The sequence below is a fragment of the Electrophorus electricus genome, chromosome 18, assembly GCF_041902795.1.
Source record: "Electrophorus electricus isolate QZ-2024a chromosome 18, ASM4190279v1, whole genome shotgun sequence".
NCBI classification, from domain to species: Eukaryota; Metazoa; Chordata; class Actinopteri; order Gymnotiformes; family Gymnotidae; genus Electrophorus; species Electrophorus electricus.
The window spans coordinates 6,483,303-6,505,291 of NC_137514.1; the positions used below are offsets into that span (position 1 = coordinate 6,483,303).

The window sequence follows — 21,989 nt, forward strand, 5'->3', positions numbered from 1 at the left end:
GGTAGGCTTTACACACACACACACACACACACACACACACACACACACACACACAGACAGATAGAGGTGCTCCTGGTGTTTTGTGGTCACAACCAATCAATTGTCAGTTAGGGTTAGTACTTGTATTTTTTAATAAAACCAAAGTCAGTAGGGGTTTTTTTTGTTTGTTTTTTGTTTTGTTTTTTTACATCCGAGATGCCTCATGCTGAAGAGGTTAGTTGCAAACCTAAACTAATGCACTTAATATATTAGATTCAGAAAAGTTGATAAAATTTTTAATAAATGTATCTCTTATGTGTGTTTGGAGTTTGGAAGGAGATTCTTACATGTCATCACGTCTCCAAGAGCTGGGCTAAGAAGTTATGAATTACACTGCATACAACTAGGATAACAGCAAGACTATATTTTATTCTTCAACCTTATCCTTGCACAACAAAAACACTGATTAGCTTAGCTTGGGTATATACATAAAAAAAAAAAAAAAAAAAGGCTTCCATCATGGCATTTTTATTCTTGCTGGAAAGACAAAATGCCTACATTAAAATAGATTCTAGCTGTTACTCTGCCCTTCCTCAGTGGGAATTCTCCAATGGGAATTAAATCAGGATCTGTCAGATGAGCTCTGCTTTGCATAGAGCATGATGAACTGGATATGGTCTTTAAATTTTGTTGATGCCAAAATGACCAACACTGGTGAATCAAATAGAGTTAAGCATCTTGTGCAATAACAACAGCAACATCTGTTACAATCCATTCCAAGATCATTGATCACAAAATTACCCACTGACTACTACTAAAAAAAAAAAAAGACTTCCTATTAGCCACACCTACTGATTTAGCCTTTAATCTGTGCTTTGAAAACTCTGCAACTGCAAACTTTGTTTAAACACAATCTATAATTCTGATATGTAAACGAACCCCACATCATTTGAAACATGTTGCCCTTGCAACACTTCCACATTCTAACTCTGCCTGTTCTCAGACTATTTGTAATAAGTGCCAGTCTAGAGTTTTGCTTGCCCTATGAAAGTTCAATTGACTTTTTCATGTAATTGAAAAACATTTTTTCAAGTGTTTCTGAATCAAAGAGGCTGGGGCCTGTATGTACACATGGGGCCCGCTGTATGTGTGTGTCTCTGTGTGCGCTCACGGGGGTGGTTGTAATGCTTAAAAAAAAAAAAAAAATCAGATATTAGGAGAATCCTATACTGTAATCCCAAACATTACTTAAACATAAACTTAAAAGGTCATTCTTGATTAAATAAGCCCCATGTGAACAGTCTCTTCTATATACTGCACACAAGACCAACACAGGCCACCTGTAAAACACAAGCGTATCTCCCACACCAGAAAGTGCAGTCATCACTATATTATCATAGTTAGAAGCATGGGTGGTGTACTCAACTCTTGTTTTGTATACAGCCAAGACAAGGTTTTGCTTTCTGTTAGGGTGATGGGGTCATACATAGTGTACTTCAGTTAAAAGTACTTGGTGACTAAAATTAAGATTCAAAATCTTATATAGTTTTAAACAATAATTAACAAATGCTTCCTCAAAGAGGAAAAAACTAAATCTGATTGTGCATGCGCACACAAAAACCCAAACATAATAGTTCAGACTTATTCTTCCATATTCAATTCCACCTGTAATTCACTCCCACACCCACCCACACACCCACACCCCTTTTTGAACTGATTTATTTTGTGTGCCTTTTTCCCCCAATCTAGTCAGTGGATCCCTAGCACGCATCTGCAACGGAGTCCAGCTTTATTAACCTTTCCCCTAACGGACTGAAGAAATGGTAAGTCCTCGTGTCTTAAGAGGATGGAGCATGTGTGTAGTGAAGTGAAGGGGCGGGGCTTGGGGAAGGCCAAGCATTTGGAGACATCTCATTCGTCCTCAAAGTTCTGATTGAGCAGGAAGTTGGCGGCCAGATTCTCATTTTTCTCGCAAGCAAAGTACGCTTGCACGACCAGCGCCTCAGGGAAGCCCAACGCTTTTAACTGGAGTGTGTAAACAGATGGAGGTGGATAAAAGAACAAAATACAAAATTATACACAGTGTACAAAAGCAAACTCTCTAAACACTACAAACAATTTCAACGAAAAATATCTACAAGACTTATTCATAAAGGGAGGATTTTCCTTTGAAAAGATGTCACCAACAGCCTTTTACTTGTACTCTTCTGCTCTCATTTCTTCTCACACACACACACACACACGTCCATGTCCTCACCCTTTCAATGGCTTCTTTCTCCTGTGCCGTGACCTGGATGTAGTTGACAGGTGCACCTTCGTCACCTATGACACCAACGTCGGCATGCTCCGCCCCCTCTAGGCCCTCGCCATCACCTTCTCCTGGTGGTGCGTTCAACATCTGAATGAACAGTTCCTGGTGTTGGCTGATTTGCTGGATACAGTAAACAAACCAAAGCAGAAAAATATACATTAGACAATATGCACAAAATAGAGTCATGATATTTAACCTCCCTGAAGCAAGAAGAAATGCAGAAATGTGTGTGTGTGTGTGTGTGTGTGTGTGTCTGTGTGTTGGCATGAAAGCATTAGTGCATGTTATCATTAATTGATAAGTTGCTGATTGACCTCTACTGAGCTGTCATGAATGTGAAGTTCTAAATGCAACAAGTAGTGTGCCTGCCCTCCCACTCGTGTGTGTCTGTATGTGTGTGTGTGTGTGTGTGTGTGTGTGTGTGCGTGCGCGCGAGAGACCTGCAGCAGCTCCGGGTTCTCCTGGCCCAGCTGCTGAAGCAGTGATGGTAGTAAAGATGGGTTCTGCTGAACCACCTGCCTCATCGTCTGGAACTGTGGCTGAGAGCGCAGGAACTCCAGGGGGTTCTCACCTACACACACACACACACACGATAAAGTCACTTTTTATCTGTAATTTTAAATTAATATAAAGTTAGCTTCCCACACACTGTTCCATGATAAAAATAACATACTTAAATCCTATTCATCCTTTTTCATAGTGGTAAAAGGCTCAGTGCAAATGAACTTAAAACAGTCAACCAGATCTCCACAGTACCGCGGCTAGGTCAAGCGATTCTATAGTACCACAGTCTGCAATCTCACGATACACTAATGTCACATTCATTTTACTATTTGTTTAGCATTTCATCAGATATGCTAAATAATGGCAGCTTGTCATAAATGAGAGAGACTGGGATGTAAACAAATACTACAAGAGAAACAAGCTTGAACTATTGAGGTAATACATAAACCATGGATTTCATGAGCGGTCAAGCAACTGTTATTTTTAGCCAACATTTGCTAGGCTATAGTCCTGTTCAGACTGGGTACCTATTCTTTTTGTTTGTTTATCCGTTTTCCTGTTACAACAGAATTTGCGCAGGCATACAATTATATTGGTTCACAATGAAGTAGTTTATCCTAGACTATAAGGCTTAATGCAGCTACAGTCAGTTCTTCCTCAGCCTATCGGGCTTAACGAGGCCCTGGTCAGTTTTTCCCTCAGCCTATCGGGCTTAACGAGGCCCTGGTCAGTTTTTCCTCAGCCTATCGGGCTTAACGAGGCCCTGGTCAGTTTTTCCTCAGCCTATCGGGCTTAACGAGGCCCTGGTCAGTTTTTCCCTCAGCCTATCGGGCTTAACGAGGCCCTGGTCAGTTTTTCCCTCAGCCTATCGGGCTTAACGAGGCCCTGGTCAGTTTTTCCCTCAGCCTATCGGGCTTAACGAGGCCCTGGTCAGTTTTTCCCTCAGCCTATCGGGCTTAACGAGGCCCTGGTCAGTTTTTCCCTCAGCCTATCGGGCTTAACGAGGCCCTGGTCAGTTTTTCCCTCAGCCTATCGGGCTTAACGAGGCCCTGGTCAGTTTTTCCCTCAGCCTATCGGGCTTAACGAGGCCCTGGTCAGTTTTTCCCTCAGCCTATCGGGCTTAACGAGGCCCTGGTCAGTTTTTCCTCAGCCTATCGGGCTTAACGAGGCCCTGGTCAGTTTTTCCTCAGCCTATCGGGCTTAACGAGGCCCTGGTCAGTTTTTCCCTCAGCCTATCGGGCTTAACGAGGCCCTGGTCAGTTTTTCCCTCAGCCTATCGGGCTTAACGAGGCCCTGGTCAGTTTTTCCCTCAGCCTATCGGGCTTAACGAGGCCCTGGTCAGTTTTTCCTCAGCCTATCGGGCTTAACGAGGCCCTGGTCAGTTTTTCCTCAGCCTATCGGGCTTAACGAGGCCCTGGTCAGTTTTTCCTCAGCCTATCGGGCTTAACGAGGCCCTGGTCAGTTTTTCCTCAGCCTATCGGGCTTAACGAGGCCCTGGTCAGTTTTTCCTCAGCCTATCGGGCTTAACGAGGCCCTGGTCACTTTTTCCTCAGCCTATCGGGCTTAACGAGGCCCTGGTCACTTTTTCCTCAGCCTATCGGGCTTAACGAGGCCCTGGTCAGTTTTTCCTCAGCCTATCGAGCTTAACGAGGCCCTGGTCAGTTTTTCCCTCAGCCTATCGAGCTTAACGAGGCCCTGGTCAGTTTTTCCCTCAGCCTATCGGGCTGGTCTCCCTTCCCACCTTCTATTTCAATCCCCTTCGTCCAAACAGCCTTTACAGGGACCAAACCTTCTGCCAGTCTGGCTCAGAGAGCACTCTGCGATTTATCAGCCGCGGACACGCACGGCAGCGCTCCCTGGCAAGCACTCCGAGCCACTGCTGCACAGCGAGCTGGTCCAGGGCGCCTGGAGCAATCCAGGGAAGGGATCCAGGCACACTCACCCTCAGCAGCAGGCTGTGCAGCCGGAGCGGGAGCAAGTGCGGCCGCGGGGCGGGTCTCCTGCACGGGGACCGTAGGGATGCCCTGAAAGAGGTGCGTGTTAGTAGTCAGGACCCTTCATGACAAAGGATATGATTTCACATGAACCATCACAGGGCTGTCAATCAATGAAAGCTAACAGTGGAACATTATCTAAATGACAACACGCTAATCAGTGGATGTTGGCTACATTTATGGCTTAGCATTTCTGGTCGGGCTTTTGAATTAGCAAATCCTAGTAGTTTTTGTCCAGTGGGTGGCGAGTTGAGTATAAACAGAAGCCAGTTTCTGATCAATTAAATGTTATCGTGCTTGCTAATCATGACATTTTACATGTAGCTACACTTCCCCTCACCCCCAAGAGCAGTTTGTCTCTCTTGGTGAACCAAAGGTACACTGGGCAGATTTATCCTTCTGTTTTGTGACTTTGCTTTAATTTCACAGACATGATTTGATGTGCTCTGCATTTTAAGCACATGCAGCAGAGGGTGGAGGTTAAAGGGTAGAGGGTGAAGTGCACAGAGCGTAGAACGCAGCAGGAACGGCTCACATTGAGCAGGTACTCCACGGCGCGGTCGGGGTCGTTAAAGCTGGCCCTCAGAGCAGACACCACTCGCTCCCTTTCATAACCCATAGACATGATCTCCTTTAGCATAGCCTCATACTCCAGCCCCGTGACTGAAACACACGGCAAAAACATGAAAAACACAAAGAACATCATACAAATTGTACGTTGCACACACATGCACGCGATTACCTAGTGTTGAAGAAGAGTCCTCTTCACCCAGGCAAGGACTGAGAGAGAGAGAGAGAGAAATAAAGAACATTTTGAACAATAATGCAAGGAGAGCTTCAGTGATCACGTTCTACCTTTTACAAAACTACCTTTTACAGACCAAATCCTGTTGTCTTGGATTTCGTTTCCCAAAAACCACTCGCTCATAATTGCAAGTCGCTTTGGATAAAAGCGTCAGCTAAATGATGAAGATGCCGAGGAAGATGCGTCACAGCAGTTGTCCTAATAAAGTGCTTACTGTTCTGGGCTGTTGGATGGAGACACGGTGGCAGGAGGATCGCACGGGGAGTTGTCCTCGTCCGAGAAGAAAGGCAGGGCAGCAGGGGTGGGAGGAGGTGGTGAGGAAGAGGATGAGGAAGGTGTCGGCGTGGGAGCAGATTTTGTTGGTGGTTCAGGTGCTACTGGCGGAGGCTTTGGCTACACAAGGTTTCCATAGAAACAGGGCATTTCAGACAGCGGTCCTTCATCAGGCGTGCAAGCTATGGGTAATTACATTTGATGTGATACAGGCATTCTGGACTGGTGGTGTACACACTGCCCTTAATCTTATGGTGATGTCCTATACGCACTCACCACCCACTGTCAGACTTATAGGTGCATTTCATAGTTTTACAGAAAACGATTTCATAAATACTGGGCTTAAATAATTAGGGTTATGTGAAACTCTGAGAAAGTGACCTCTTTAAAATAGGACAATTGAACTAAGGCGCTACAGTAAATTTAGATATGGGTTTGACCTGTCCTGCCATATCTACTAAACCAGAAAATTTTATTTCCATCAAATTGATGAACATATTTAGAACTGATAACATATTTATAGGCTGACGTTCATTGATCTGAAAACATCCCTTACACTTGGTAACCCCTGGGTTCATGTGTCTACCCTGAGAATAAAACACAGATATTTAGATGAAGGTCTCCTTGGATGAAACCACTGCTCTTCAAAGCTCTCTCTCTCACCCACCCACTCACCTTAGGGTGGCTTGCAAAAGGCCAACACCACTACTGGAGAACTACTGAGGTTTCTCATTCCAATGGTCAGACGTGACGGCGGGAATAAGATGATGTCTGGGACTACTTGGATGACTTAGGGTGTGAACAGCTCGCAATCACTGAGCCCAACCAATTCAAAGTTGTTGTAGGAAACCGTAGCTCAATGTCAAATCTAAAAGCTCTGTTCAAAAATAACTTTAGTAAAAAGTGATCTAAAACTCCAAAGAGATTAGGCCATGCATCACAACAGTATTCCAACACACAGGTCAGCAAGTCCACAACAGAGCGGCTCAAATAGAAAAACGGCTATATTTTAGAATGTCCTGACCTCAATATCATTAAAACACTGGGCCATGTCCTGATACCTGGAAGACTAAAATTATGCCTAAAGTGAAACAGTTTTGTATGGAGGACTTTGCCAAATCCCTCCTAACTGTCGTGCAGCAGTGACCAGAACATACAAAAAGCACTGAGTTGATGTTACTGGGAACTAAGAATGTAGTACTGTAGTATTTTTTCATTATGATGTACATGACTGGGTCATATTTTAGGTACTATTTATGCAGAGATCCGGGCAATTCCAAAGGTTTCACCAACTGTAGGTACACTATTTCAGACTGTAGTCCATCTGTTGTCATGACTACTGACAGCTACCATCTGCCATGTTCATTACTGACCCAGTTTCTGACCTCAGGACTATGTGATGAGGGGGTGTGAGCCCCTCCTCAATAAAGCAGCATCACTGACATGGTACTGGGTGTTAAGCAGGTATAGGTGCATCAGCCACAGTGATCGTATATGCATCAGTGAGTGGCCTGACACCCAGTCTCTAGCTGTACACGTACAAAGTAATAAATGTTTCTGTGGGTGGGTTTTCCCTCACATTCACACACACAAAAAGTTATAAATTATAAAGTGTAGGTGCAGGTTACCTTCGATACCATGACGACAACAAAGTTCTTCTCGTCGATTTTGTACTCTTTGATGGGTGTGTCATCTTGCAGAATTTTGCCTGCATATATCAGCTTCTGTCCCGAAACTGGAAAACTGTCCCTGCCTTTCTCTGCCTCTATCTTTTCTTTCAGTGCCTTCACCTGAGAGATATAATGCAACAACCACACGCAAAAATATGCCTTTTTAAAATTGTTTAACTCCCTTTTTGTTTCCACGAGCATTAATTATTTTATGTTTGGGGGACTGCTCCAAAACGATACTTGTTTTAGCAACACAGTGACTGTAAGCAGGATTTTCAACTATAAATTTTAAAGGGTGGAAAACAAAAAAAAACAACTTAATTTTTTCAATGAAAGCATCCTCCGGTAAACAGCTACAGCTAAGAAAGCAACATCACTGCACTATTCGCAGTGAGATTTACATTTGCGTGTTTGCGTCCTTTAAACTAATAAAATGGACAGCCTCCTCCGCTGAGTTTCATGGCAAACGAAAACTCTAAAATCAAGAATAAACATAATTTAGGGATTTCCAAATAATTATAATTAAGTGCGTGAACAGGACACGGGTTTTGTGGGACTGGGTGACATTAATGTTAAGAAAGGGTGTAAGGTCTTAATATTCAGCTTTTCTCCCGGTCCCTCTCGATACTCTGGATGCAGCTAACCGAGTCTGCAGAGTCGTGTTAGTTCTCCTCTACCTTAAGCATGGCAATAAAAAGACGATAAAACACGATGAAAACTGGCACAAGCGCCGTTTTCGTGTCGTTATCTCCGCAACGGTAAACCCGTACCATCCCAGGCTCGACACTATGGCTGTGAGTGCGTTATGAAAACACTGGTCATGCTGTCATCGGGGAATCACTGCTTAGGAAATCCGAGGCTATGTGCAGCCAGTTTGTCGGGCGTTACGTGCCAGTCGGTAAAAACAAACAAACAGACAAACAAACAAAAACAACAAAACCACTGCAATTAAACGACTAAGTACGTTAACGCTTAACGGGGAAACACGAGAGCGGTCCGGTGGTGACCAAAATGGAGGAGTCACACGTGGAAATGCGCTGCCGTGACACCGCTTTTACACACGGAGCCAACTAACGACCAAGTAACGACCAAGTAATGACCAAGTAACGACCAAGTAACGACCAAGTAACGACGACAAAGTTACTCACTGTCTGATCGTCGTCGATGTCGATATGAATGGTTTGTTGCTGCAATGTTTTTAGGGTGATCTGCATGGTTGGAAAACGCGCCGTTTGTCCTGTCGCGTGTACTTTGTCGGAAATATCAGCTCTCTGCGTCCTTATCAACGCGGATTTCACTTCCAGCGGAGCCGGCGGTAGTTCACGGGCGCCCGGGAGTGCGGTTGTTCGGCTCGCTAACGTTAGCTCGCATGCTACACTCGTACGTCAAGCGCTCGCCCTCGTCGTCGCGCTTCTTCTACGTTTTAAGGGCCGCGTGGAAAGACGCTCTGCTGCCGCCACTGGCCTGGAGCGCCGACACGCTCGGCACGGGGGAAATCGTCCATCCCAGTTCTGAACCCAAAGGGGCCAGCGGCTTATTTTCTTCTCGGTGATAAGCATGTTTTCGTGATGGTAAACTGAGCTAAAATCAGCGCGAAACGGCGCAAATTCGGGGCAGTCGAGATTATTACCCACAATGCAGTGCAATCGTAGTTCCGGTCCAGCAGTTTGTAAACACAGCGAAAGGGGAGATGGAGTCGTCAAGAGGGCTCACCTAAAAATATGAGCCCGCTGGAGAACCAGGCCGAACACACACACACACACACACACACACACACACACAGTGAATGCCATACGTGGGGTGTTAATGTGCGAGTCTTAAATTAGCCTAAGACTGAGGCTCTCTAGTTAGCTATTTTACTGGTGGGGTGTTAGTTAGCTGGCTGACTAGCTGGGCAAGCCGCGGTGTCACTCAGCAGTTATAAACCAACACAAACAGACGGAATTGGAGCGGTGGCTTGCGCGAGTAACCGGGGGGAGGGTTTGTCGGGGCTTCACTCGCCGGGCAGATTTTGAGTTGACGTCTTCTAAACTATAGGACCAGGTAAATGGGGAATTGTTTGTCCTCACAGGGTGCCGACGACTTGTCCCTTCTGAACGAGTCTGAAGGTGCGAGTCTTCCTGGAGAGCCTCCACCGCCGTATCAGGTAACTTCAGACCGAGAACGGCTTGCTGTAAAAGTACGGAATACACACCTTTTAGATTGCTGCCAATAGCTACTTCGTGAACGCGAAACGCTGCCGTGTCGATGGCGCACACAGTTTCTGCGGTCACGGTTAAGAACGTCAGTCGAGATGTGGATGGGCCGAAAAATATAAATGAATAAACCGCCCGTTTGCATTCTCTTGCTCAAATATAGGCTATGTCTAATCTTAATTTCTTTAGTGACCAACGAACCTTCTAATTGGAGTCCGTTTTCAATGAAACTTTATTAAATGTAAAAGTTATTTCATGGTGAAAAGTGGAGTTCCTCTTTCGTTTTCATGCCTCCCCCCACTCTCCTGGCGGCACTTTTGGGCCATGCATACAAAAATAAAAAGATGAGACGTTTGAGCCTCACCAATAACAACAACAAGCTAAGACGACCCAACCTTCCTGTGTGTTGAAATTCACGAGCTGAGTTTTTGTTGGGTTGAGTAATTTGTGGAGTAATTTAGTTGAGAGAAAAAAATCACATTCCCAAAGAATGATCTGCAGAGACTAACTACCTGCTCCAATCACGTGTTTACATGTATGTGTTTGAAGCAAGTAGTTAAGGGGGAATAGATCAGATTCAGAAAAACATGAACTTAATCGAGCACATTGGTTATCCACATAAGGGGTGCTTTAGGTAAAAGGTCATCAGCTAAGTCATCAGGGATCTGTGGGATCTGTGCCTTTCCCATGCTTTGGACCGGTTCTACCTGTCCACACACCTGAGCCAGGTAGATAGCACTGGTTAAACCTGCTCAACTATGAGCAGGGATAAAAGCCCAAAGCAGACTGCCTGGCGGTCCCTCACAACTGGACTGGAAGCTACTGCTTTCTGCATTCAATCATCAAATATAAGTAATTGGGTATCAGAGATGTAAACAATATGCTTTGTCGTGTTAATGACAGGATTTCAATTTGTAAGGCAATGATTCAGTATTTGGCACTGTTTTTAAGAATACTACAACATGATGGATGGATTTACACTTGGTAATACACCGTTGCTCCGATCAATACTTGTATCAAACAAATAAACCACCAAAACCAGGTTGACAGTAAATTATCAAGCTCTGCCAGAATGGAAACCCTGAGATGATTCCTATCAGCTTTCATCACAAAACAGTGGAAGGAAAATGTAATAAATCCTTTTTTTTTAAATGCATACTTTCACAATGTATTAAGGTACATTAGATCATTAGAATCACATTGTAGCCTCATGAATTGATGCACAGATCAGAATCACTGTGATGTTACACCCCTGTTCTGTACAGTAGACATCAGAAACAGCCATGCTTGTCCTGACTAGAGTTACATTACAGAAATGAATACCCAGGTGCGTGAAGCTACTGGTTGTGGTTTTGGTCACTTTGCTAGTGTATATAAAGAAATAATACCTCAGGTGTAATACAAGATTAACATAGCCATGTACCCATAAAGCAGGCAGACGTTTGTGGGTTTTACTGATAACTTGTTTCCTTTGGCTTGAACACACAGCCTGGTTCTTTTATAAAAAGGTAAAGTAGATTGATCAAGACACTTTGGTGTTTAACTGGTGGTTACCAATTAGAAAACGCAGAAGTTGTGCTTTGTTTTTGTGTTCATAAGACACTGTGATAATGGATTCTAAGTTAACCACTAGGTTCTATATTTAGCTGTCTAAATTAAAATCAACATTAGTCAGCCTTGCATTTTTCCTTCAGTGACCCATGTTAGGCTCTTTTTCAAATACAATTATCAGTATCAGAGTTAAATTGGTTGCACTGTGGCATGTTACCTAATCAGTGTGGCGTTTGTTTCTTATGATGGATTTTGTTAGTCACATGCTTCACTAGTTGGCCACAGCCACATATCACACAGAGTTGCTTTTTTAGTTTAATATTTGTTGAGATACAGACATGATTCAGGTTATGTTTTCCAGAAACAAATTAGTGCCTTTATGAATTTCCACCAATAGTGCATTCTTATATGTAAAGTAAAATAATTATCGATAATTTGAGATTAAAATTGGCCTCATTAGATTTGAGTGTATAACTGTGTGCAACTATAAAACCAGAGACTGGCACATTCCCTCTAAAGTCGTATAAATAGCACAATCTATATAAATTGTCTATTTAAATAAAGAATACCTTTTTTCTGTAGGTTTTTTAAGTTTAGGTTAAGGATAAGGTTAGGTTTAGCGCTGAGTTAGCTCTCAGACTACAGTCATAAAATACGTGCCTGTGTGTGTGTGTGCTTCTGTCCTGCAGGAGCGGGAGCAGGTGCCTGTGTACCACCCCACGCCCAGTCAGCCCCGTCTGGCCACCCAGCTGACAGAGGAGGAGCAGGTGCGAATTGCTCAGCGCATCGGTCTCACCCAGCACCTGCCCCGTGGCATCTTCGACCCAGGCTCAGAGCCCTCCGACAAGAAGATCAAAGAGTAAGTACTGGCAGTCTTCCACAGATGGCAAAAACATGACTAACATTTGAACGAATGTGGTTAAAGGGATAGTTTTGGTGGTATCATGAGTTCTGACTATAATGAGTTTGGTTTAGCCTATAAACATGATTAAAGGCACTGTTCAGACAGAGAGTGCTAACTGGCAACCTTAATTTTCATCTGGCACTCTTTGACTGCACAGTGACTTTTACTCTGCTTGTGATGATTGATTAGCATTACTTGCATGAATTGTACATTAAAATTCAGAACATTTTTTAAAATGTTATTTTGTAGAACAATCATGAACTGAATCAAAATTTAATTTCTATAGGACGTGCAAGCAGCTCGTGAAAAACAAGTCAGTATCGCATCTGTGGTAGATGGCAGACTTGGCCGGCCCCTGTAGCAACTGGTGTGTGTGTGTGACGCGTCCTCTCTGCAGGTGTGTGATCTGCATGCTGGACTTCGAGTATGGCGACCCGATCCGGTTCCTGCCCTGCATGCACATCTACCACGTGGATTGCATCGACACCTGGCTCATGCGCTCCTTCACCTGCCCCTCCTGCATGGAGCCTGTGGATGCAGCGCTACTCTCCTCCTATGAGACCAACTGAGCGTGCCCGATGCCATGGAGACTGCCAGCATGTGGGGAGGGGCCGGTACACACTGGAGGGTGTGTCTGATGTGTTGGCCAAGGGAGGGGCAGAGAAGGTGGTATAGGTGTACGATTGAGTGTGCGAGTGCGAGTGTTAGTACCAGCTGAAGATCAGGAGTTAAAAGAAAGATCTAAAGTAGTATGGGTGCAGATTAAAAAAAAAAAGCCCTGTGTTGATCAGAGATGCATTTTTAAGATGTTTTCTTGAGATCAAGTAGCTTAAAATTTGATGTACAAGAGTATAGAACTTAACCCGTATGGGATAATAGATGATATAGATCTTTAAAGGATAAATGTAGGTCTTGTGTAGGATCATTTTGGGAAAGTGCTTCAATTAAATGTGGTTGGATTATTTTATTGTTACCCAGCCATTTTTTTTTCTCTAAGCGTGCAATATATATATAAGAAGCAGCCGTCTTTTTCCGATTGGTCTTTTGACCTGCCCATCACAGGTTTCTCCCGTGGAGGTTGTTTGCTCGCTAAGAGCAAAGGCTTGGGTGTGCTGTTGAGGTATCTAGTGAGTCCTTGGGTCTTGTGAGTCATACTGAAGAACAGCATTCTGTAATTACAGGATAATCAGAGCCATTTATTTGTAGCTGTTCAGTGAGAGACAACATGCAAACGTAAAAGGCAGACGTGCAGTAATTGGCGTGTCTGCTTTACATATATTGCACTTTTCACTTTCAATCTGCTGCATTGCATGTCTTGATGTGAGGCTTCACACTGGAGATGGGTCGTCCAGTCCTGGCAAAGCACAGCACAATGCAGTGTCTATCTGGCGCAATCACACCTGATTCAACTTGCCTTTGCTAATTCGAAATACACTGCGCTAAAGACTAAGAAACACTACGTTGTACAGCACACAAGGAATTGCCCTTCCTTGATATAGTCAGGCTTGTCATTGGAACACTGACATGTACTTTGAATAACACACGGAAGGTAATCTCCAGAGATGTCTCTTTAGAGCAGAGGAACCCAGCCATGGTTTGGTAGGGCCAGAGTCAACGGCACAGTCTGGTGATATCACTGCTCAAACACACCTAGTAACCCTGGTAATCAGCTGATGAGGTAGATCAGGTGTGTTAGACTAGGGAAGTCACCAAACTATGCACTCCAAGGCTGGGGTTAGACACCTCTGGTTTAAAAGATTATGTTTCTTACTCTTTTTTTCTTTGTTTTTGGCTTGTTTGTTTTGATTTTGTGTTTTGTTTGGTGCATTGCAGGAAATGGATTCCTTGGCTGCTTTTCTGTTGGCTACCAGAGTGGAAGATGCTCTTATTGTGCTAGTCTACTGAGATTCCACCACAAAAAGCCTTGTCCTTAACCATGAGAACAGAAAAAAAAAACAGCAGCCAAAACTGTTCTCAGATCAGCATAAGTGGGTTATCTTCACTATAAACTGTTCTTTTCATATGGTTTTGCCTTTAAATATATTGTACTATATGTCTTTCTATCCAGTCTGCTCCGCCTTGATCTTGCATGCTGTTGAAGTATATATTTTTTTTCTTTGTTTTTGGTGTCGTCGTGAATGATCTTATGATACTTGGAGGAAAGTTACGATGATACAATCGTGTTTGTGCACCTTTTCAATTATCTTGGCCAACCAAAAACCGACACTGAGAGTTGAAGCTTTACAGTCATTCCCCTTCCTTTTTGTAATGTTATTTGAAAAGAGACAAAAAGACTGTCATAAGAGCTTCAGCCTTTTCTCAATTTTGATACTGCTTGTTGTAATGTCTTTTGTATGTGTTAACAAAACAAAAGGAAAAAAAAAGTTCTGTTGTCACCAGATGATGCATTATGCTGAAAGCAAAAGAATTGCAACTTTTTTTTTTTATTATTGTTTAAGTATAGGGCTGATTTAATCAGGTTAACGTTATTGAACTGTATGATTGAAATGTTGGAATCTGTATTCAGAAAGGTTCTCATGTCTGATGTAGGATTCGATTCTTGACTGCATACGGCTTTTAAGATGTACTTTAAAAATCTGATTCAAACTCTCATGAGAACATTTATGAATGCAGTGACTGAATTCAGCCTGACAAGAACATTGGTTTTAGTTAAGGTTGTGACATTTTGTTTTGAGGAAATCAGCAGTCTGACATTTTGTGTACTACTTTTTTTGGGAGGGGGGGCTCAGGATCTGTGTGTTTAAACAAAAAATGAGAAGCTACATAATTGAAATATTGGGTGAAAAAAAAAGTTTGACTAATTGTGAGAGTAAATTGTAAGATGTGTCGATTGCATTTGATCTAAAGTTGAATATGCTTAGAAATGTAGCTCTACTATAACCTTTCTTCCATCTTTTTCTTAATGCAAAATGAAATGGCAAACTCCTGTGAAGTACAATCATCATCTTTGTGGTCTGTGTTTTTTTTTAAAGCTTATTATTTGAGGTGGTTGACTGGTGCCATCTAACAGCTGTACGTTTGTAATTTAAATTCCTGTGCCTTTTCTGCGTGCACAAAATGACGGTACGTCTTTTAGGAGTACGGCAAATAGCCTAGTAATAAATGGCAAATTCATTTAGATATTTCATTTGTTTGTGCATGTTATACGTTGATGATACTATTTACTGGCATCTGTGAATGTACTTTTGGATGATAGAATATGGAGAAAGTAATTAGGACGAAGCCAGTTATGTTCTGGAATATTCTCGTGCAGTTTTGTCTTCAACGATTTGGTTCAGTCCACCAAGGCCTCGAAGGTGACGTCAGAGAGTTGCTGTAACAACGCCACTGTATGGGCGCCATTTTGGCTCTAAGACTGTACAACTTGCTGTTCTCTTGGTTGGAGCCAATATGTCGTCGTTCGCGGACCCGCGGGCGTCTATCTTGGTACATTCCAAGTGACTTGTGTACAAGATGGCAGCTTCATTGGAAGACGAATTTGAAGATGCACCCGATATAGAACCTTTAGAGCCGACGTTAAAAAATATCATAGAACAAAAATCTCTGAAATGGATTTTTGTAGGAGGTAAAGGTGGCGTGGGCAAAACAACTTGCAGGTAATTCAGCGCGAATGTGTTTGAGACATGCTAGCCGGCTGAACATAAACGCTAGCATTAGCTTAGCCATCATGCCTGTCAAGCTAGCTAACGTTAGTTTAGCTTATCTTATCTTACATTTCTGCATTGCCAACTGGATTGTGTCACAGCAACACACTTTGTGACAAATGTGTGTAAGAAGTCATTTGGATTTGAAATAACCGAAAATGTGTTGAACATATTTTGCATGTCAATTAATTAATAACACTATGTAAATAATTTGATAAAAGGTATTCAACGAATAAACCGATATTTTCACGGGAGCGTTTTCTGTGTCGGTAAAGCCATTTTTGTAATAGTTCACAGCTATGTTGGTTTTACTTCACTGCATACTAGCTAAGCAGCCAGCTAATGGTAGCTTTTAGCTAACCAGCTAATACATTCGACATTTTCGTAAGCGTTAGCAGACAATGAAACCACTGGAGTAATAGTTTGCTAGCTGGCTATATTAACAACTGGGCGTTTACTCTTTGTTAAGTCTAATGTGTTGGTAACAGGTCTTCACAAATAACTATTGGAAAGGCATACCTTCTAAGTACACTTTACAGGCGTACAGACTGTGTAGCCCATCCGTGTTGGCTGTCCTCTACACTGTCGTCAATGTTGACTTTCTGACCACAGACCCGTTGATGGCTGGGTGTATTCTCAGTCCAGCAGTAGCACTGGCGCTCAAATTCGTCCCACTACGATGTCCTCGTTAAAGTTGGCTTGAGCAAGGTCCGCCACTCTAATAATATTCACTCGACGTCTGCCTTTGCGGTAAATGGTGGCTAATTGTATATGGCAACAGACGGGCTACGGTGTGTAAGCGCTCGTGTGCAATGCGCCAGGCCGATGGACATCCGTAATGAAAGGACTTGAGTATAGATATGTGTGAGTCACTTGCAAGGAAACCAAACGTGCTGCCATTTTAAGTTTACTAGCAACATGGGAGCGTTTTCGGAACATGGCAGAACAGAGCAGGGTTTATTTAAAGTTTATACCAAGTATGCTCTACATTATAAGTGCCTCTCACGCTCTTGCAGTTGTAGCCTGGCTGTCCAGCTGGCTGCTGTGAGGGAGAGTGTCCTCATCATCTCCACTGACCCAGCACACAACATCTCTGACGCCTTTGACCAGAAGTTCTCCAAGGTTCCCACCAAAGTGAAGGGCTATGACAACCTCTTCGCCATGGTCAGTTTGGGCCCTGTTAGTTTAGATTTTAAGCTTATGCTGTATGTATGTTTAAAACTAGAAGCAAAATGGAGGCCTACGATAAGAAGACGGTAGTCACAGTGTCCAGCTCTGTCTGTTTGTAATGTTTGGTTTGTTTTTATTGCTGATTGGATGTGTGTATGATGGCTCGCGTTCATGCTCTTCATCAGTGCTAATGACCTGAGTGTTATCTGGTGTGGCAGCAAGAAACAAGCCGGTCATGTTTTATCCGATTTGTAAAATCTACTGAACTACTCCAATTTTAGGAGTCAGAAAGCTGAATATCAAATGATGAGCTGTGTCTGAAAGCAGGGGCTGGTCAAAACGGTGCCTCACCCTGGAGCAGCCCTGCATTGTGCGCTTTAGTGTTATTCCTGCTCATTCCCTCTCTGTCCGTCTGAGTAGGAGATTGACCCTAGTCTGGGGGTGGCAGAACTGCCGGACGAGTTTTTTGAAGAGGACAACATGCTCTCTATGGGCAAGAAGATGATGCAAGAGGCCATGAGTGCCTTTCCTGGCATAGATGAAGCCATGAGCTACGCAGAGGTCATGAGGTCAGACACCTTGGCAACCAGTCACTCATTCCTTTAGCAAGGAGCATGTCAGATGTGTTTTTTTTTCTCTTCATTTTAAGAAACAAGTGGTTCTCTTAAAATTGGTAAAATCTATTAAAACTCCAGTTCATAAAATGTAGTCACTTATGGACCACTAGATGGCAGCATATACAGTCTTGAGACCCTCATGACAATTACCGTGTGACACATCCAGGCCATTACTGCTGTTTGTCTGTCTTTCTCTCGGTATCTGTCCTTTCAGCAACTGCCTTTTGAGGTGTGTGTGTGTGTGTGTGTGTGTGTGTGTTGGGAGCACTGTGTACCTGCTGTAACCTTGCCGTCTCGCTCTGCTACACAGGTTAGTGAAAGGGATGAATTTCTCTGTGGTGGTGTTTGACACGGCCCCCACGGGTCACACGCTGCGTCTGCTCAACTTCCCGACAATAGTGGAGCGCGGCCTTGGCCGCCTCATGCAGATCAAGAACCAGATCAGCCCCTTCATCTCGCAGGTCTGGCACACTGCATGCTGGGATGTGTTCTACATTCAAAGGATGTGAAAGTACATGCAGAGGCGAAACATAGGAGGCAGTAATATTAGCAAAATGTGTGTCGATCTTAGAACAGCTTACTTGTGCATGGAAGTGCTGTCATCTTGAGCATTGCATTGTGGGGAATGTAGTCTAATTGGATCCGTATCCCTTTAGATGTGCAACATGCTCGGGCTAGGAGATATGAATGCAGACCAGCTGGCATCTAAACTAGAAGAGACTCTTCCTGTTATTCGCTCAGTCAGCGAGCAGTTTAAAGATCCGGTAAGTCATGTCACGGCCTCACAATTCTAATGCAGAGCTAGTCATGATTTATTTTGTAGTAGGTTCTGCAAGGACATTTGGTTACACTGTAATTTCATTGTGGAGTTGATTTTTATAGACAGACTGATTAGTGTTGAAGAAAAAAAAACTCCTTTGATTGGCAGCTATAAAATTCTATATAATTTAATATTTTTTTGTAATCGTTTCAAATATTTTATGTGCAGTGCATTTCAAAATAACTGGTGACTCTTTGATATGTTAAGATCTTGAAAACTGCCAAAAAACATGGCTGTCTTATGTCTGTTTGTTGCAGTGGGCTTAAGTGTCCTCAGACTATGGCCCGTATAGCTTTGTGAAACTGGTTAGGCCCTGAGTGATGGGCTGTGTGTTTGTGTGTGTGTGTGAGATTAGGAGCAGACGACGTTTATCTGCGTGTGCATTGCCGAGTTCCTGTCCCTGTACGAAACGGAGCGGCTGATCCAGGAGCTCGCCAAGTGCCGCATTGACACACACAACATCATTGTCAACCAGCTTGTTTTTCCCGACCCTGAGAGGCCCTGCAAGATGTGCGAGGCCAGACATAAGATCCAGTCCAAATACCTGGACCAGGTGTGTGGGTGGGGCTACAGGCATATGTGCACATGCATGTGTAGTAAAGAGAAGTATGGTTTTTTGATGTGGTGTTTTTGTTTTGGAAATATGAAGATGTCCTCTGGTAAAGTGATTGACAGTAATCAGTCTCTCTTGATACTGTTAAATGTGTGTGTTTCAGATGGAGGATCTGTATGAAGATTTCCACATAGTGAAACTGCCTCTCCTGCCTCACGAGGTGCGAGGAGCAGACAAGGTCAACACGTTCTCCAAACAGCTCCTGGAGCCCTACAACCCCCCCAACAAGTGACTCCTAATGTCTCTTTCTCTCTCACTCTCTCTCTCACACACACACACACACACACACACACTCTCACTCTCTCTCACTCTTACTCACACACACTTTTGCACACACATTTTTGACACTGCTCTCTGGTGCATTAGTCCCCTCAGAATCCACAGTTGCACACCATCTTCACTGATATTACCATCCTCCTCCTCACACCTGGAATGACTGATGAAAGCCTGATGGCCTGATACAGGCAATCAACACTAAAGAAAACAGCAGCACTCTCTCCCTTGCTCTTTCTCTTTGGTTTCTGTTCAGTCTCTTCTCCATATCTCCCATAAAGAACCAGTGCTATTCGCTAGTTCACTTACTCATCACTTACTAGTCACAGCCAGTAATTGTTCCGTTGCACCAATTAGTGCCCCATTTCTCTTTCTTCATTCAGGAATTGTTAATAGTTATTTTATTGTGTGATGGGCACTTGTGCATGTGTGTTTGTGTATAATACTATAAAAACTACTTTAAAGATGGTGGAACAAGCCTCTTCTGCCTCTGATGTGTTTGATCTACTGAACCTGAGAGAGACCAGTGTTCTTAATATACCAGTGTAAATCTAGACTGCACCTGCTATGATCCAATGACATCCAATGATCCAATGATCATTGCAGTTTCCAGCAGGGACACAAGTCCAATCCAGTCCACGTTTTTGCTCTGTTCCATCTTTGTTACTTGTTCGAACCACAAACAGTGTTTCCGCAGCCTTGCAGGGTGGACTAAGGATTGTAGGCCTGTGCTGGGCTCCTGAGAATGGGTTTGTTTTTGGCATGCTGTTTGGGCTTGTGAGCTGGTCAAGCAGTGAGAGAACCCAAACTCAATAGTGTCAGACCTCGTGACCTTCAGAAGGTCTGTGGGGAGCGTAAGGGGTGCAGAGTCCACAGTGCATCCAAAGGTGTGCACAGCTGGAATCCAAGGGAACCAGAGTCCAGCACCGCTTGGTTTCTTTGCTCCAACAAACCTGGTTCACCTTGTCAATTAAATCCCAAGCATAGGAGGTGTTTCTCAACTAGTGTTTCTCACTCCAGTCTCACTCTAGCCCACTGTGTTGGGAACTTGGATAGGGAACAACTATGGAACGGTCACATTCGTACTGAAGACTAGGGTGAGGAACATTTCCCCCAGACCAGTATTCTGTGTTTGAGAGAAGAAATTACAGAGAGAGGAAAAACTGGAAGTTAACAAACGGTGCTGGTCTCTGGCTTCTGCAAACTGCAGAATGACAGCCTCACTCCAGCACTTGCTGCATTGTAATGAGCTCCTGGGGTTCAGTGAGTCCCATACTGATGAGGGAAAATGAAGCATTGAAACATCTCTCTCTCTCTCACACACATACACCCACACACACACCCTGTGTGTGAATGTGTGCCTGAGACAGATGGGGTGTCTGTGTGTGTGTGCCTGCTTGTTTACTCGGAGGTGAATGATTTATGTACAGAAATGAAGTCTTCCCCAAGATTTTGTTCCAGCTCACTGGATTTGCTAATTCAAGCATGCAGGCACACGTATATTTACCAGTTTACAAATGTAACCTGGACTTGAACAGTTCTGCTTAAAGAGGGCCACGAGACATCACATTCTTCTTGTTGTCTCTTAAGATTCAGACACTACGTTTTGACATTTGTTTTAAATTGTGCATCTCAGTGATGTGCTAAAAAAATCCCAAGAGCTTGATGATCTCGGGAACGTGACGTTGCAACCCCTTCTGATTGGTGACAACATCAGAGAAGATTTAACATGTGGGGATTGGATGGTACAGCTGTCGTGTGAAATGGGTGGGTCTACAATGATGCAGTGCGTCCTTTCACAATTCTCATCCTGTACTTGCTTTTACACATTTTGAAGGGCAGCTTTTCATCCTTTTTTTGTCCCTTTATTTACAGTGAGAAATTTCTCACTAATTATTGCAGTCAGTTGATGTGTGTGGAAATTGGGTGAATGTGGAGATTATTTCTGTTTCGTTTAGTTTGATAGCAGGATTTCTCTGAGCGTATAATAAACTAGTATGTTCTGTTTTCCTTTGTTTTTATTGCTGCTTCTTACACACACACACACACACACACACACACACACACACACACACACACACACACACACACACACACACACACACACCTCACTAGCTGCCTTTTTCTCACACACATGCGCACCTCTCACTGTATCTGCCTTTTTCATACGTTAAACTTTCCAAGCCACTTTCTCTCATTACTACTTGTCATGTCTAATACTGAAGTAAGTGTGTGTGTGGTCTGCTTACACTGTTGTGTTCTGTGGCCTCTAACACACCCATTCTCCTGAACTGGAATTATTTTGTTTACACGTTGCCTTCCCTTGCATTTACTTTAAGCAGATGTCAAGACGTCAGGAAGCCTCAGCCAATTCTGTTGTTTTTGTTCAGGCCTAAGGAACTCTTCATTACCTGGCCCAGGTGTGCTGGGAATTGACAGTAAATGTAGACTGGCTTGGGGCCCGAGACATGGTTAGTGACTAAGCTGCTTACCACACTAGCTTCCATTAGTTTTTTGGGGAAGAGTTAGCATATTTTACCTTTTTGGGTATTCATTTTAATGTTTTACAGTTGTGGATTTTTTTTCTTCTTTAATTTTAATAAAAACGGTAGACTGTGCTCAAATATAAGCATTTTCAAATAAAA

General features: G+C 43.4%; 3 protein-coding genes and 1 long non-coding RNA gene across 5 annotated transcripts; 2 read left to right on the top strand and 2 right to left on the bottom strand.

The window, feature by feature from the left end:
- Positions 1 to 388: 388 nt before the first annotated feature.
- On the bottom strand, positions 389 to 8,955 carry rad23aa (RAD23 homolog A, nucleotide excision repair protein a). Its single transcript, XM_035534999.2, has 9 exons — positions 8,685 to 8,955; positions 7,495 to 7,656; positions 5,808 to 5,986; positions 5,531 to 5,568; positions 5,324 to 5,451; positions 4,737 to 4,818; positions 2,731 to 2,861; positions 2,237 to 2,410; positions 389 to 2,004 (listed from the first exon to the last, which is right to left on the bottom strand). Exons 1-9 carry the CDS (start codon positions 8,748 to 8,750, stop codon positions 1,891 to 1,893), a joined length of 1,074 nt encoding a protein of 357 aa, XP_035390892.1. The 5' UTR covers positions 8,751 to 8,955; the 3' UTR covers positions 389 to 1,890.
- Positions 8,956 to 9,201: 246 nt separating this feature from the next.
- rnf11a (ring finger protein 11a) lies at positions 9,202 to 15,149 on the top strand. 2 transcript variants are annotated; one of them, XR_003411456.3, is made up of 4 exons: positions 9,202 to 9,682; positions 11,972 to 12,141; positions 12,584 to 12,814; positions 14,020 to 15,149. XR_003411456.3 is itself a non-coding variant. In XM_027022301.3 (3 exons), the coding sequence occupies exons 1-3, from the start codon at positions 9,584 to 9,586 to the stop codon at positions 12,753 to 12,755; spliced, it is 441 nt and encodes a 146-aa protein (XP_026878102.2). In that variant the 5' UTR covers positions 9,202 to 9,583; the 3' UTR covers positions 12,756 to 15,149. The 2 variants fall into 2 exon arrangements, 1 of the variants encoding a protein (XP_026878102.2); XM_027022301.3 differs by having other exon boundaries at positions 12,584 to 15,149.
- LOC145652053 (uncharacterized) lies at positions 9,377 to 10,843 on the bottom strand. The gene is made up of 2 exons (XR_014118251.1): positions 9,933 to 10,843; positions 9,377 to 9,707 (listed from the first exon to the last, which is right to left on the bottom strand). It is a non-coding gene; the product is annotated as an uncharacterized LOC145652053 (long non-coding RNA).
- A 138-nt stretch (positions 15,150 to 15,287) lies between the features above and the next one.
- Positions 15,288 to 21,351, top strand: get3 (guided entry of tail-anchored proteins factor 3, ATPase). Its single transcript, XM_027022300.3, has 7 exons — positions 15,288 to 15,803; positions 16,868 to 17,015; positions 17,442 to 17,590; positions 17,949 to 18,099; positions 18,295 to 18,402; positions 18,814 to 19,011; positions 19,175 to 21,351. Exons 1-7 carry the CDS (start codon positions 15,661 to 15,663, stop codon positions 19,301 to 19,303), a joined length of 1,026 nt encoding a protein of 341 aa, XP_026878101.1. The 5' UTR covers positions 15,288 to 15,660; the 3' UTR covers positions 19,304 to 21,351.
- The last annotated feature ends 638 nt before the right edge of the window (positions 21,352 to 21,989 follow it).

What these genes read in the sequence shown, in the direction of transcription:
- get3 (XM_027022300.3), top strand. Translation starts at nt 15,661, where the DNA reads ATGGCAGCTTCATTGGAAGACGAATTTGAAGATGCACCCGATATAGAA. An exon ending in ATGACAACCTCTTCGCCATG is followed by an intron (nt 17,016 to 17,441) that starts GTCAGTTTGGGC and finishes CCGTCTGAGTAG; the next exon opens with GAGATTGACCCTAGTCTGGG. An exon ending in GCGAGCAGTTTAAAGATCCG is followed by an intron (nt 18,403 to 18,813) that starts GTAAGTCATGTC and finishes GTGTGAGATTAG; the next exon opens with GAGCAGACGACGTTTATCTG.
- rnf11a (XM_027022301.3), top strand. Translation starts at nt 9,584, where the DNA reads ATGGGGAATTGTTTGTCCTCACAGGGTGCCGACGACTTGTCCCTTCTG. An exon ending in AGCCTCCACCGCCGTATCAG is followed by an intron (nt 9,683 to 11,971) that starts GTAACTTCAGAC and finishes TCTGTCCTGCAG; the next exon opens with GAGCGGGAGCAGGTGCCTGT. An exon ending in TCCGACAAGAAGATCAAAGA is followed by an intron (nt 12,142 to 12,583) that starts GTAAGTACTGGC and finishes TCCTCTCTGCAG; the next exon opens with GTGTGTGATCTGCATGCTGG.
- rad23aa (XM_035534999.2), bottom strand. Translation starts at nt 8,750, where the DNA reads ATGCAGATCACCCTAAAAACATTGCAGCAACAAACCATTCATATCGAC. An exon ending in ACATCGACGACGATCAGACA is followed by an intron (nt 7,657 to 8,684) that starts GTGAGTAACTTT and finishes TATATCTCTCAG; the next exon opens with GTGAAGGCACTGAAAGAAAA. An exon ending in TTGTCGTCATGGTATCGAAG is followed by an intron (nt 5,987 to 7,494) that starts GTAACCTGCACC and finishes AACCTTGTGTAG; the next exon opens with CCAAAGCCTCCGCCAGTAGC.